The following is a 16,039-nucleotide window of genomic DNA, read 5'->3' on the forward strand; positions in this document are numbered from 1 at the left end:
TGGATTGGCTTCATGGGGGTATTTCACCCGATTTCGATACCTAATGGATGTCCTATGCCTGTATTAGAGTTAAAGGTTGAAAAGGACAGGGCTAAATATTGGTCGTGCGTGCTTTTGACTTCCCACATGATCGGTCGTTTTTGGAAATTTGAGTTTAATTAAACTATCTTTTTTGGAAAGCTAAAGTTAATTAATCTTTTTCCCATTCACATGTGAGCAGAACAAGCGCCTATGGCCTACACATGTGTTTTTCCATTTTGAGCCTTGTGGGTGCATTTAAAACCAAGTGCAAGTGTGAATACATGAAAAGTATGATCTAATAAACTTGGAATGTTTATATTTGCTCAACTGTATATCTGATTTATAATCCGTTTGAACCATGATAATCCTTGTATTTTTTTTAAAAAAAAATAAGATTTGTACTACCTATATTTTAACGTAAAATTCTCGGAGAGACACATGTTACCTACATCATGGTTAAAAAATGCCAAACTGGTCCAATTAAAATACTTCAGTGTCTTGTTAAAATTGCCTGCATCAGATAATGAAAAAACATTCACTTATTCAGCTTAGATATTCACGCAAGTATTTGAGAAATTGTGAGCAAGTATTAATGAACTTGGAAGCATTTTTTCAACCAAGTTGCTTTTGAAAAAAAGAAATCATCCAAATATATTCAAGTGGGGTCTGGTTTTGAAGCACTCATCTCAAAGAACACAATAGGCAATCGGATTTTAATTTGAATGCTTGGTTTGAAAACTACAGTATTTTGTAGTTTCTAAATAGTGTTGCATGTGAATGACATTAGTAATTTTATTATTTTTCTTTTTCATATGCATGCAGCACCACAAAGCAGTGCGTTTTAGTGCTTGCTGTGTTGCACCATTAAAGTTGTACGTGAGATAAAAAGGACGCATTGCATGCCATGCATCAAATACATGCACGTAAAGAGACTGCACGTTATATCACCATGAGCTGCAGACTTAATTTGATTCTAGATGTCCATCGATCGCAAATGCAACGACTTGGAAGCAAATCCTGCGCTCCTCGATCACCTTCCAAAGCTACCTACACGCCATTGTCCACGATTTCAGCTAGGCCAACTTTGCCTCCCTTTCTTTAACATCACAATAATCCACATGGGGCGTGAGATGGACCTTGTCGATGGATGGGAACAAAACGTCCAATATGTACCGCGTGCTATGCTAGTCACTCATTGGCCTAATGGTTTTCCCCTGCTCAATATAAATTTGATATCGACCGGATAAAAAGAGCACATGCGCTTATGTTCTACATATATTATTGTTCTCGTGCTTCAAGATAAGCCTTGACTGCTATCCACTATACTTTTCAAACCGTCACAATCGGATATAATATTTGTTTTCATGACAGAAAGTTTGGATTTGCATAGATAATCTGAGTCTATTTTTGCTAAACCGATTACCAATCCGCGTAAGGCCATCTCCAGCAGATATAAAAAAATTCATCTCTTATAATATTATTACAATATCACTTAATACTATTATAGTATCTCTTATTTTTTAATCTCCAATAAATATTTTATTTCCTAACTTACATTACACTTCTCCTCCTTTTAAGTCCATAGTTAACCTCTGTAAACAATGTTGTGGAATGCTCTTACGGTCTGTAAGTTTGCCATTGGCTCCTTCTGTCTGTATTCCAGTAGCAGCCGATGCCATTTCTACTGGAGATGGATGTGGGATGGGAGGAGAAGAAAAAGTAGGCAAAGTGATGCGGCCTGGTTTTGCCGATGCCGCTGGAGTCGGCCTACACCTCAAATGAATTGCAACGGTTCCTTCCAATTGCAGAGCACCGTAGCACGTGTTTATAAACTTTGTATTATACTGACGCATGATTTCCCAAATATTCTACTAGGCTAACCGTCAAATTCTTGTTTTCTAAGCAGGCCGGCCGTCCCTTGCCCCGTCCGCACCTTTACCTGAACCAAGAAAAGCAATCACGAATGGAATAAAAAAAAAGTGGCGGTCACATGGCTCCTATGCCGCGCTGCTCTCTTCCCGGCCAAGAGCAAGCTCCAACAGATGCGCAGCAGGCGCTGTCAAGCACTCGCAGGCAAAGTTGCAGCTGAAAGAGACAAAGGTGCACGATCAGATTAGGTATACCCGATGCACTTGGCAATGTCATGCGCTTGGGCAATGTATACCCGGTGCACGATCAGTTTTTAGGCTTTGGGCTTGCGGTGGTCTAGACAAGTGTCTATCTCCCTTTCATTTTTCGTTTCCATGGTGAGATTCCAGATATGCTTTCGTTCGGACCATTTGTATAAACACCCCACAGTATAACTGTTGGGCGTGCGTTTGTACCGTGAGAATACCGGAGCCAAACTTTTCCAGGATCATCGAGCTAACTTTGATTCTTTCCTCTAGGAAACCCTCAAAGTAGCAAAAAAAGACTGGATCAATTAATTTTTTGACACTTTTCTGAGTGAGTGATTAACAATTTACTATCTTAGTCTATTGTTAATGATTCATATGGATCCATATGTAAGTGAGAGAGTGAAATTACTTATCGTAAGGAGCCAAAAAATTAATTGCCCGCAAAGAGAATAGCACGACGGCACACCACTTGGTGCGATCCAGCCTTATCAGGTTTGGTACGGTGATAGAGGCCAGTTTGGTACGCACGAGTGTAAGAGTGTTGCAGGACTTTCACATGAACCATATTCTCGTAGAGATCTTGCCAAATTCTCGCGTTCCAAGCATGATAGCTTTATTGGAAGACACAAATTCCATAGGAAAAGTTTAATTTTGAGTAAAGTACATAATCGACCCTTAAACTTGTTTAAGAGTATATCACATTAGTCAATGAACTCTTAAAATGTAGTTTTGTGCTTCTAAACTTGTTAAATGGTTCGCTCGAGGTCCGAATCTTCTTAATTAGCCTTTAATCGTCTACATGTGCCCTCTAATCATCCTATAACAATTAGTAACTCAGCATGCCAAAAGGTGGGTTGGATGCTGACAAAGTAGATTTAAACCTCGAGTAAACTATTTAGCATGTTTAGAGTATGAAAATGCAGTTTGAGTGTTCATGAGGTAACTGACACCCCAAGACAAGTTTAATGACCGTTGGTTGTATTTTACTTTTTATTTTGTGTAGGAACCAGGAAAGATTCTCACATTCCTGATGAAACCTTACGGCCTGTGCCAAACGTAGAAACTCCATGGGAACTGTCTGACAATTTCACAGGATTGAGGAGGGAAAATCATGTGTTCCTAATAGGCCATCTGATGCAATCACTTGAACTAAGCTGACATGGGAACGTGTCCCATTTCTTGTGCTTGAGCGTTTTTCCTCATCTAGCCGCCGAATTTCCTTTTCCAAATTTCATCATGCTGTTATACGCGTGCCCGGAGAAGACCACCTGCCGGGACTGTACATAGAACCCTACATGTGCTCTTTAAAGCTCCCACCAGCAGTGATAAAACAAATTGACGCTTATAGAAAGAGAGATCTGGATGTAAACAAAAATATGCCACCTCTGGCTGCTAGGAAGATGGTTTGCAAGCCGAATCAGAAGTGAAATGATCGGTAACTGTCTTAACAGAGAGTGAATTAGAATATTTAAAATTATTTGACTTCAAAAACTTCACAATATAAATCTATATCAATTTTATCTAAATACTTTAAATTTATCTAGTGTGTTTACTCTACCATTCAAAAGGTTTATAACCTATAGTTAATTGTAGTAAACTACTCTATGAAGGTAAACATGCAAGATTGTAAGAAGTAAATGTAGAAATATAAATAAGGTATAAAGAACAAATTCGGTACAAGAGATTTTTATCCAATGATATCGATAGTATAAACACTACCTCTAGTTCACGTTAGAGGAGCCACCTAGGCTATAACTCCCGTACAGCACCCGGTCACAGCCCTTAAGCCACCCATGCCTCAAATAGATTGAGTATCTAAGCCACCAAGACAATACCTCACCAAAGCCTCTCCTCCGGTTACTTACTGTCATCTTCACTTTGGATCTTGAGTCACCAAGATAAGGGTCTTTGCATCTACGTACAAGAGTCTTGTCACCGCTTCACACCAAGTCGAAGGGTCAAAAAACTTGAGTCACCAAGGCCCAAAATGCTGGCGTACCACTTGGTATATTGTAGGACCATTCTTGATCCCTTCTCTAGGTAGCAACACCTAGCAACAACTCTCTCTAGTCCTATTAGCACTAATCATTCTCTAATCTTGTGCTTAATTGCATTCGATGATCATTTTAGCATTTTTGTGGCATGGATGTCTTCTCAAGTGTCTATAAGCTTCCTCGGATTCTAGCATACTCAAATAGCCAAGTGGGGGCATTTATAGTCTCAACCCCATAAACTAGCCTTTGCTCTAATAGCTCCAACAAACTATGAATATCGGATGATCTAGTGTCAACAGCAGTGCCAACACTAGACCATCCGATGTATGCAACAGTACAAACTAGCCGTTGGAACTCCACTCAAATCCATTTGTGAACACCGAACATTTTGGTGTAACCTTCAACTCCATCACCGGACCATCTGGTATGTATACTTGAGCCTAACCGAGCAACTTCTTACTATTCAATTGTCTGGCATGTATACATGATCACAGGACCATCCAGTATGTACAACTTCTTATAGCTTTGAAAACCTTCTAGAAAATACTCCGGTTAAGCCTTCGGTGTATTCTTCTATTCATCGTCGGACCATCCGATGAGTTCAAATCTTTTGCACTGAAAAATTTGCTCCTAGAAAATGCTCTGGTGTGCACTTCTCATTAACACCAGATCATCCGGTGTGTTGAACTACAGGATATTCTGCTGAGACAAAATGCTATGGTGTGCACACTTGCTGAGCACTAGAACATCCGGTGTACTCTTCTTCTTTTACTCCTCTGAGCTGAAAAATACTCGGACGTGTATAACAGCCAGAGCACCAAACCATCCAGTGATGTTATTTTTTCTGGAACTTCTTCGTATATTGTATCCATAAGACCTACTAAAGCATATACTTGACAAACATATTAGTCTCATTGACTATATTGTTATTAATCATCAAAATCACATACATACCCTAAAAGGGTCATGTTCGCTATAATCTTCCTCATCTTGATGATTGATGACAACACAATCAAAATAAGTGGCAAATACTAAAATATACTAATTGAAAAGCAAAAACCAAATATAAATGACATAAGGCCTTACCTACTTGTTTGGATGCATGGTAAGAACAAACAATGATAGCAATTGTAAGAAAAAATATTTATCGTTGTTATAACTTGTCCTTACATTTATTTTGTACCCCTTTTATTGTGGTCGTTATGGAGATAATTATCCCCCTATTGCCACTATCTTTCTTGATCGACCCATGCAAGAGCTCGTTCATTTTGTCCCCCTTTTTTCAATCTTGGCGTCCCTAAGCATTTTGTTTTCTCGCTTATTCTTCCCCTAGGCATGCCATTTTGCTTTGGTCACTAAAATTCTTCCCTAAGAGCTGCAGGATCCTTTGCTGGAGTAGAAGAAGCAGGAGCTAGCTCTGGAGCAGGTGCGGTAGAGGAAAGTAGTGGATCAGCCTCATCATCACCAAGAGATGGAAAGTTGCCATCTATAAAGATGCTCTCACTCATCTTCTGATCACATGCACACTCAAAAACAGAACTAGCACAGGGGTTGACTCATCAGAAGTCACATAACAAAATTCCATGATAGTGTTAGTGTAAATATTGTAAACCCTGTAAGCATAACTATGAAGAGAATACCCTAAAAAAAGCCATCGGAAAATCGCGACTCAAACTTGTTAAGATTGCCACGCTTTAGGATGAAGCACCAACACCCAAAAACTCTCAAATGCGAAACATTTAGCTTCCTCCTAAAGCGCAACTCATAAGAAGTCAAATTCAAGATCGAGCGTAAGAAAATCTGATTTGAGCTATGCTAATGGCCTCAACTCAAAACTTTCTAGGAGTCCTATGCTCATCGAGCATCATCCGAGCCATCTCAACCGAAGTCATGTTCCTTCTTTCGACCATGCCATTTTGTTGAGCAACGTGTGGGGTAGAAAACTGATGCTCAAAGCCATACTCAAGGTAGAAAGCATCAAAGAGATAGTTCTTTAACTCGGTGCTATTACCACTGCAAATTGCTTTCAATGTATCCGGGAGTTCTTTGAACAATCTCAAAACTAAGCTTTGAAAGTGTGAGAACACTTCATCCTTGCTCACAAGAAAGAAGACTCAAGAGTAATGAGAGAAATCATAATAATGACAAGAGCATACCACTTTCCATCCATCGAACAAACTCGAGAAGGACAAATAGTGTCCATATGGAGAAGTTCTACCGGTCATTCAGTCATGACCAGATTGACTGGTGGGTGGGAGGCACCAACCATTTTTCCATGCTGTCAAGGAGCACAAACAAGATTCTTCTCAAACTTGAGTTTGGGCAATCATCGGATCAAGCCTAGGGCACTCAAATGAGTAAGTAAAGCAAAGTTCATGTGCCCTAGTCTTCTATGTCACATCCAAAGCTCAGAAGAAGATTGAGCAATCAAACAACAAGAAGAACCAAAAGGCTCAGAAAAATCAACTCCAAAAACTCTCCCAACTCGAGAAATCTTGCAAATCAATGCGGCAAAAGAATTGAGAACTCGAGAAGTATCGCGTTTGAAACGCACTTCCAAATCCTCATCTAACAACTGAGATACAGAGAGAAGGTTGTATTCTAGATGCTCCACCAAAGCTACATTCTTGAGAGTGAAACTCTCATTTACCCTTACCATACCTTTGGCTTTCACCCGTCCTTTTCGATCATCCCTGAATGTGATGTACTCGTGTCGCTTCATGGGGGTGAGGTTGGAGAACCATGATGAATCTTCAGTCATATGGCGTGAACAACTGAAGTCAATGGGCCATTTGTTCTCTAGACCTCCGCCTGCTACCTACATATGAGAAGAATAATAGGTGGATGACTCAGTACTGGGGTTAGTTAAAAACCTCTTGGGAATCCAGTACTGGGTCATCCACCCTTAAGTGGTAAAAGCAGGTACATGTAAAACAAGTCTAGTACACTGAAGGCGAGTACAACGATGAGGAAAACATGGTTCGCCAAAGCGCTAAGATTCAAAACCTCTTACACGTGGACCAAAACTATATGAGTCATGGCAAAATCCACGTCGGGCAACATCTCTATGAAGAGATTGAAAAGCGCTAGGGATTCATGAGTGAAAGTGAGGAAAAGGCTCATGTACACCAACAGAGGGGCAGTACATATCCCGAGTGCTCCACTTCCACTCATGCCGCTCATCTCTCCTATAGCGAAAGCAAAACCCAACCAAGTGACCCTCTCTCTGGTAGTAGGTGCAGTGGTAGCATCTCTTGGGAACTCGAATGTCGATCACTCAGGGATCTTTCAGCTTAGGTTGTGGAGCTCTCTTGATTGTGGTGTGGGTTTCTTTTTTGTGGGTTAAGGAATTGGTTTTTGATGGGTTGTGTTGCGCCATTGATTTCGAACATCTCAGCTTTTAAGGTAGTAGGTGTGGTGAACACAGTCTTACTCTCCCCACTGTAAGACACCCTCTCAAAACCCAACCCAAGAGCCAAACCCACCTTATCAGCACACATCCCTGTCTTAGCCAAGATAAAAATCATTTTCCCTTTGCCCTTTGAGCACTTCTCCGCCAGAGAAAGGAGGTACTCTTCTCGGTCAAAAGCTTTTGAACTTGCCCTAAACCCAGCTGAGTTTGTCCTGAAAGATGGTGCAGATGGACTAATTTGGTTGCACATCCTTAGAACTCCCAGTACTCTCCAATCTAGGATCTAGCTCCTTCAGGCGCTTGTCTTTTAGTTTGATATCCTTTACAAGCAAAGGGTAATTCTTACAAGCACTCTCAAACCGACTGATGATTTGAGCATGCACATTACGAAGCTCAACAAGTTCAGCCATGACAATCAAGCAACTCTCACACTTCTCAACATCGGACCTAGACCTAAGCAATACAAGTTCAATAGAGACAGACTTATAATTAGGCCTAAGATAGGTGATTTTCGAGATCGATCTGAGCCGCCATGATTATCTCGGTGGATTTGAGCTTGCTAAATAGCTCATCACAAGTTAACATGTCATAACTTGGAGACTCTTCAATGCTCGAGATCTTCACTTTCCATATGCTACGATCAAGAGAATAGAGAAGCTTGATCCCTCTCTCGTGGTAAGAATAGGGAAAATCAACAGTTAATCAAAGATTGATAACAATCTCATCAAAGCAAGCAAACATCGCATCCAAAGACTCTTCGCGGCCTTGCACTAACATTTGTTATTCTTGGTTGTATATGATTTGGTGTCTGATCTTAATCTGATTATGCCTTAATGAAAGACACTCAGAATATTTCAGATCTCCCGGACAATACGGAGATGCTGGACTATGTAAAACTCATTTCGACTTAGGCTAATGAACAAAATATTTCTAGCTTTGTTGTTGGCCTCATATTGTTCGATTTGAACCTGAGTCGTACGAGCAGCAGAGATCTCGTAATTAGAATCAACTACTTCCTATATTGCACTTCCTTGACTTAGAAGATAAACCTCTATGCACACCTTTTAGTATGAAAAATTATGGCCATCAAACAAGGGAATCTTTCCACTTCTCTCCATGTCGCATATGGATCACAAAGCCGGTTAAGGTCAACAAATAATTAAATCAGCTCTGATACCAATTGTAGGAACGAGATTAGCAATTATACAGGGTGAATAGGCGTCTCAACAAATTTCTTATGAAATCGATAGTCTTCTCCTATTTGGATCACCCGATGCATCTCAAAACTCAAGCAAAAGCAAAAATCGAGAAAAGTTTTAACAAGAGAAAATCGAGGTAATATGACTCCACGAATGATATATGAATCATATGTTCCATTTAAAATCAATACATGTGTCTTAGCACTCGAAAGATCACAACTAGCAAAGAAACAAGAAAGGATGAAGACTGAGCAACGAAACTCTCTAAGTTGATTGTCTAGAGGCAAAAAATTTAAGACCCCATCATATAAGCATGTGTATGTGAATTTTATGCCTCTAGTAAAAAAAAAGAATAACCTCACAATATGCTGAAATTTCACCCTAAAAACCAAAACAAAATCAAATCCAAAAAATGAAAGACTTTCAAACTTGCAATGGACAAATAGAGGGAAACTAGAAGGATATGAGCAAACTAACATGAAGAAAAATAAACTTCATTACAAAAGATGTTAGCCCTATTTTAGTAGATTATAAAGATTTTTACTCACAAAACTCTCATATAATACATAGGCTAAGCACTTCTCTTCCTATCCTCTAAAACCCTAGCACTAGGCTCTTAAATGAGTGATACAATAGGCTTAAATGGCTTGTTCACCCTCTCTTATAACCCTACCCCTTTATTTATAGGCATAGGAAATTTGATCTCTAAGTTTTCTAATTTTTTCCCTAAAATACCCCTCTCTTGTAGTAAATTTCTATCTATCGTTGATGGTATTTTAGTCTATTTTCTTCTCCATTCATCGGACGGTTGTGACACCTTTACGACTTTGCTTCGTCTCGGCGTAAGTTTCGCGATGGTGCCACATACTCCCCAATATCTCCCACGGTTTTAAAGCCAAACCGCGAAACCCTAGCACACTTCTCAAAGCGTGACTAACCGCCACTTGCTTCCACCTGAAGCAAACGCTCTGATAATGATGCGTATCCTCCGTCTTATGATCTTGATCACCGGTAAATTTCTCTTGCTCCCGATCCCTCTAGCCGCCATGTCACTTACACCGACATATCTTTTGTTTGACTTTATCAATGACATTTTCATCCTCCGTTTCATGCTTTGCTTGACCTTCATGTGTGCAGTTAGGATCATTCTTAACTCTATCTAGCCATCCTTGATTGTCCGGCATCAAGCACCTGCTTAGCCCCAATCACCCACCATTGACCGTCAAGTTGCATCTGTCACCTGTACTCATTGAAACAAGCAAACACATTTCTCCACACTCTAAAACATCTCTAGGTTAGCACAAAATAAAAAACTTCAACTTAGAGCACATCCTGCAGAAAACATGAACAACGGATGTTCCGGTGTGTTCTGCTCCTGAACACCGGACCATTCGGTGAGTGTAATACTATTTGTTCTAGGAAAACTTTGCTCTCTGTAAGAAAAGATTTAGTGAAAGCTTCCGATAATCTCATGTCTATCAGCAGATAATCCGATATGTGCCAATCTACTGAACTACTCTTCTGCAACATATCTACAATAAAAGGTCTGGTGCATTCTTTGATGTTCATAATCTTAGCACCGACCTATCTGGCGTACATAATCAAACTTGGTGCCAAAAATCTCCTCTCTGCAGAAAATACTCCGACGCTCTTAAAGTTCATCACTGGACATCCGGTGTTTACTTTCATTTTTGCTTTAGCACTGAAAATGCTTCGGTAATACCCTTCGGTGTAACCACCATATTCACCGGACCTTCCGATGCATTGATCTTTAATTTCGTCCGAAGAATTGTTCTCTGCAACGAATACACACAGCCCACACCAGAACTTCCGATGAATATCGGAACATCCGATGTTTATACCAAAACTTCCGGTGTGTAATTTTTCTGTGTACAGTGAAGAATTCGCTAATTTCAAATACTATCAACTCGAGTTAAACATGAAAAAAAAATATCCATAAACACATGCTAACCAAATTCAAAACATATCAAATATTATCACTACCTTATCGCATACAAACATTTAGTTTCTCACACTACGTACTTTTTTAATAATATAATTAGTAGGGCGTGTCCCTGTTTAGAAAACTATACGTAGAGCCATAGCAGAAATAGCGAGAATATGCCAGAACTAAACTCGAACGGAGAAAAGAAAAGTATGCGGACGATCGAAACTCTAAAGCAACCCAACTATTCTATAAAAGCGTACGTATGGTGGCAGCTACCACTCGTACTCCCACTTGATCGGCCCGGGCTAGAAAGAAAAAAAAAATCATTCGATTCCCCAGTCAGCTGCAGAGCGCACACGGCTCCTGCGCCCAAAAGAATCCCGTGCGCTAGACGCTAGCTAGCCAGCACCCCACAGGCCGCGGCACAGCCACAGCCAACACGGCCATGGGGGCCAGCGTGATGGGGTGGCTCGGCGGCGAGTCGCAGGCGGCTTTCCCGTGGAAGCTGCTGCTGCTGTTGGCGGCCCTGGCCTGGTGCGCCGTGCGCGCGCTGGAGTGGGCATGGTGGCGGCCGCGGCGACTGGACCGGGCGCTCCGGTCGCAGGGCCTCCGCGGCACGGCGTACCGCTCCGTCGCAGGGGACGCGCCGTTGACCGAGCGGCTCAACCGGGAAGCCAGGTCCCGGCCCATCCCGCTGGGCTGCCACGACATCGTGCCCAGGACGATGCCGCTGTTCCATCAGGCCATGAAGGAGCACGGTACGTTTCTTTCTTGGTATCCTTCTTGGGGGTATACGTGATCTTGCTGTGCTTAATCATTATGCTATCTAAAGGAACAGGTTTTGATATTTTTGTTTGACCGAAATTCTTTTCTCGGACTGAACATTTGAACGTTCCTGCTCCTCGTAACAATAAAACGAGTGTGTCACTTGAAGAAAGACACCAGTATTTCAGTTAAGCCGCCTCCCAAAGTTATCTTCTATTTTCAGATCTTCAGAGTTCTTTGAGCCAGTTTTTCCACTTCTCTTGAAATATCTAAGACAAGAGCTTCTGTAAGAATAGTACTAATAGCAGGAAACTTCCAGGTAGCACGTTCTGTTGGATACATACGCACTTTTAGGTTTAATTTAATTTTTAAATAAATCATAACAGAAACGAATATACTATCATTATTGTGTAACATAAGTATATATAACCTAGACACATATGTAACAGAACTATACATATTTAATATACTCTATAATATGAACACAGAGTATTGCTCACCATGATTAAAATAAGATTAATCATCACTAGTACAGAAAGAGTCATCCATGCCTGTTTTCACTGTTGGTTCAAAAATAATGACAACGATAAAGTATCACTGTTAGTTTGTAAGCTCCAGACGCATATAAAAACTAAACCATCAAGAACTGGCAGCGATAGTGATACACGAACCATCAGTGATATTCAAATTATCACAGCCCATTCTTCGCTAGAACTGACAGAGATAATTCATCAAAAGATGTTTCTTTAATAACTGACAGTGATAATAGCTATCATGACCGGTTATATTTATAAACTGGCAGTGATACTCAAAAATTCATATCACTTCCTGCCCCTGACTACTTGGTTTCTCCAAAGCAACTTTAAAATCGTGTGCTCTCGATCACTCTCATTGCTCTCAATCAATCCCTCTCTCTCACTCTCACCCTATCCCTTTTATTGTCGCCACCGCTACTCCAACCATGGATCCACATGATGCTTCTCCCCCTCTAGCCACTCCATCGCCACCTCCACGGTATCCTTCTCCGATCACGCCTCCCACACCCACGCCGTTGTGTGGTGGCGCAACAGAGAGATACAAACTCCTAATTGCGTATATCTTTTGTGACGGTGACCGACAGGTATATGTAGAGAAGACTACATGGTTAAGACATGCCATGATCGGATTTTTAACCGACATAGTTTTCATATACATTCGTTTGTCCATAAAGTAAAAGAATAAACTGCAAAAAGGAGGCCGCACATGCGCAAGCTACTGGACCCAATTTTTATGGACCATTCACGCAGATGTCGGGCACCCTTCGCTCCGGCCATGACGAGACGAGCACGCGTGTGTTCTGTTAATTCTCTCATCCACACATACTAAATGGGTAAAGGAGATAACTCCTTTTAATTTGGTCTTCATCCAACTTTACTAGCAATGTGGAGCTAAAAATACACCCTCATCTCCATTTAGGATATGTTTGATTCCTTTGTCTACCCTTCACTAGCAAGGCTAGAGGACAAATAAACATGTTTGGTTCCTTTACTTGGTATGAATTTGGGCAAAGTGGATAATGATTTCATTGCTTTTGAGAGAGAGCCCAATTGGCTCTCCTCATCTAGCAAGATTTGTTTAGAATTCTTCTTAAATATAATATGTTAAGCCCATATATCTAACATGGACCACCTATTCCCTATTGGATATTTATAACAGTTCCAATAAAAATGTACTCACCTTGTTGTGACCAGAGTTCAAGTCCGACAATTCTTGTTTCATTGGTCACTCTTCGCTTATTCAATTTGTGACAGCAGTCCCCAAAGAAAATGAAATAGTGGCACAACAAGTCAACACACGACACACTAACAAGCATGACCGGATATTGATTGACAATGACAGGTAAAACGTCGATCACCTGGCTCGGGCCGGTGCCCAGGGTGACCATAACCAAGCCCGAGCTGGTGAGAGAAGTTCTGTCAAACAAGTTCGGTCACTTCGAGAAGCTCAAGTTTGGTAGTCTTCAGAGGAGGCTGCACAACGGCGTGGGCAGCCACGATGGCGAGAAATGGGCCAAGCACAGGAGGATCATCAACCCCGCATTCCATCTCGAGAAACTGAAGGTGACCTGACATGCCTGAATTTGGCAATGCAATTGCATGGAAATCTGAATTCCTAGTACAGAATATGACAATGACCTATCTTTGATTTTCAGCGAATGTTGCCGGCTTTTGCCGCATGTTGCACGGATTTAGTGAAGAGGTGGGAGGGTTTGGTTACGGATGGACAGGCATGCGAGGTGGATGTTTGGCCCGAGATGCAGAACCTGACAGGGGATGTCATCTCCCGCGCCGCATTCGGCAGCAGCTACCTCGAAGGCAGGAGGATTTTCCAGCTTCAGGGGGAGCAGCTTAAGCTCGTCGTGCAGTCTATGAGCAAGATGCATATCCCTGGATACTTGTGAGTTCTTTCTTACTCCTGCTTGCCTATGTCAGTCACGCAGCAATTGGCATTCCTCGTACGGTAGCACTAAAGCATTTCGTGCAGCTACCTGCCTACCAAAACCAACCGAAGGATGAAGCAGATTCAATCAGAGATCGAAGGGCTCCTGAAGGGCATCATCGCGAAGAGAGAGAACGGCTTGAGAACCGGCAAGGCGACTAGCGATGATCTTCTTGGCGTGCTGCTGGAATCGAACATGGAGCACCGCCGGGGTGCCGGCAACTCGAAAGCCGGAATCACCACTGATGACGTGATCGGGGAGTGCAAGCTGTTCTACTTCGCCGGCATGGAGACCACGTCAGTGCTGCTCACGTGGACGATGATCGTGCTCTGCATGCACCCGGAGTGGCAGGACCGCGCGAGGGAGGAGGTGCTTCACGTATTCGGCGCCAGAACGCCGGACTACGACGGCCTTAGCCGCCTGAGAATCGTAAGTACATGTGAAGGCTCATTTCATCCGCAGTTTCTGAACGATCTTAATGCCCGCCTCTTGTGAATTGTGATTGCGATCAAATTGCAGGTAACGATGGTGCTGTACGAGGTGCTGCGGCTGTACACGCCGCTGACGGCGCTCCAACGCCGCACTTACAAGCCGATGGAGCTCGGCGGCTTCAGGTACCCGGCGGGCGTGGTGCTGATGCTTCCTCTGCTGTGCATTCACCACGACAAGGACGTGTGGGGTCCCGACGCCAGCGAGTTCAGGCCGGAGAGGTTCGCGGAGGGGATCTCCAAGGCGTCCAAGGACGTGCCGGCGTTCTTCCCCTTCGGCTGGGGGCCGCGCACCTGCATCGGCCAGAACTTCGCGCTGCTCGAGGCCAAGATGGGGCTCGCCATGATCCTGCAGCGCTTCGCGTTCGATCTCTCGTCGGCCTACACGCACGCGCCGTTCCCCGTCGGCATGCTGCAGCCGGAGCATGGCGCGCAGGTCATGCTCAGGAGGCTTCCCTGAGCTGCCTGCACTTGGATGTGTTAACCTGCATGTACAGCATAATCAGTGGAGCTTGGGCGAAGGGGCCGGTAAAGTTAAATAGGTTTGATAATAAGAGTCTGAATTAATAAAATATAAGAGGTTGAATTAATAAAATTTAAAAATTATTATAAAATATAAAAAATATACTATAAAATAAAAAAATTTGTTGGACTGTAAGAATGCTCCGCCTCTCTCCGCGGAAGCAAGTAACAGTACCTATCCTTGCAAGTCACGGTTGTGAATATTGTAAGGTTAAACGTGTCGATGACTTAGTTACCAGTCAAGACTTCAGATCCGCAGCAAGTCCCTGTTTTCAGTATGCACTGGTCAGGGTCATGACTACAAGTAACTGGGGTCATATTGAATTGGTCCTCAAACAAGAAAATAAATGCTCGTTGAATTCACAGGCTGCATTTGAGTTACGATCGTATGGTCATATTCACGTGGTGTCTAATTAGATATAAATATGAATGATTTATTTTAGTTCAACTTAATTAATTAATTAAAAAATTATCGTATATTGTCTGGTTAATTAGTTAAATTGAACTAGAGTGAATAAAAAATGGATCATGCCCATCCGTACATTTAACAACCACAATAGGCCCTGGTTCTATCCAAAAAAATATGAGACCGCCTACGCATACGCGCACGCAGGTAATCAGCTACCCTTGTCGTTAGTGCTGTATGATGGGACAAATTCCGCGTGTATGCGTAACTCTGCACGTATATCCTCTCTCTCTATATATATATCATAAAGGCCAGCGATCGGCGAGCTCTCATGTCTCTCCTTCGCTGTAGCTACCATTGCTAAAGCGTGGGTTCCAACGCATTGTAGCAGCGCTGTGTACAACTGTACCTACTGTTCCAAAATATTTTTAAAAATAAAAATATATTTACTCTATTATAAAAAAATAACAACAAATATAAATCGCTCATTTATTCTCTCGAACATATGGGATTAGAAAAATCCAGCGTCTTACTGAGGAACTCCGGTCGTCGAAAAAAAAATTCGCGTGATCTCAATTTTTTTCTTTCAAATTAGTACTTCTTACTTATTTTCTACAAAATAATTTTAGACACAAACACATATTCTGTGCTGCTGTTCAATTACTTTTGTATGTAATTTTTTCTTTTA

At 42.0% G+C, this 16,039-nt stretch overlaps 1 protein-coding gene across 1 annotated transcript; it reads left to right on the forward strand.

Annotated features, from left to right (window-relative positions):
- Positions 1–10,965: 10,965 nt before the first annotated feature.
- On the forward strand, positions 10,966–15,308 carry LOC133908260 (cytochrome P450 CYP72A616-like). The gene is made up of 5 exons (XM_062350259.1): positions 10,966–11,449; positions 13,335–13,555; positions 13,648–13,892; positions 13,980–14,364; positions 14,455–15,308. The coding sequence occupies exons 1-5, from the start codon at positions 11,137–11,139 to the stop codon at positions 14,881–14,883; spliced, it is 1,593 nt and encodes a 530-aa protein (XP_062206243.1). The 5' UTR covers positions 10,966–11,136; the 3' UTR covers positions 14,884–15,308.
- The last annotated feature ends 731 nt before the right edge of the window (positions 15,309–16,039 follow it).

This window comes from Phragmites australis, chromosome 2 (assembly GCF_958298935.1).
Source record: "Phragmites australis chromosome 2, lpPhrAust1.1, whole genome shotgun sequence".
In the NCBI taxonomy this organism is placed as follows: Eukaryota; Viridiplantae; Streptophyta; class Magnoliopsida; order Poales; family Poaceae; genus Phragmites; species Phragmites australis.

What these genes read in the sequence shown, in the direction of transcription:
- LOC133908260 (XM_062350259.1), top strand. Translation starts at nt 11,137, where the DNA reads ATGGGGGCCAGCGTGATGGGGTGGCTCGGCGGCGAGTCGCAGGCGGCT. An exon ending in TCAGGCCATGAAGGAGCACG is followed by an intron (nt 11,450 to 13,334) that starts GTACGTTTCTTT and finishes TGACAATGACAG; the next exon opens with GTAAAACGTCGATCACCTGG. An exon ending in TCCATCTCGAGAAACTGAAG is followed by an intron (nt 13,556 to 13,647) that starts GTGACCTGACAT and finishes TTTGATTTTCAG; the next exon opens with CGAATGTTGCCGGCTTTTGC.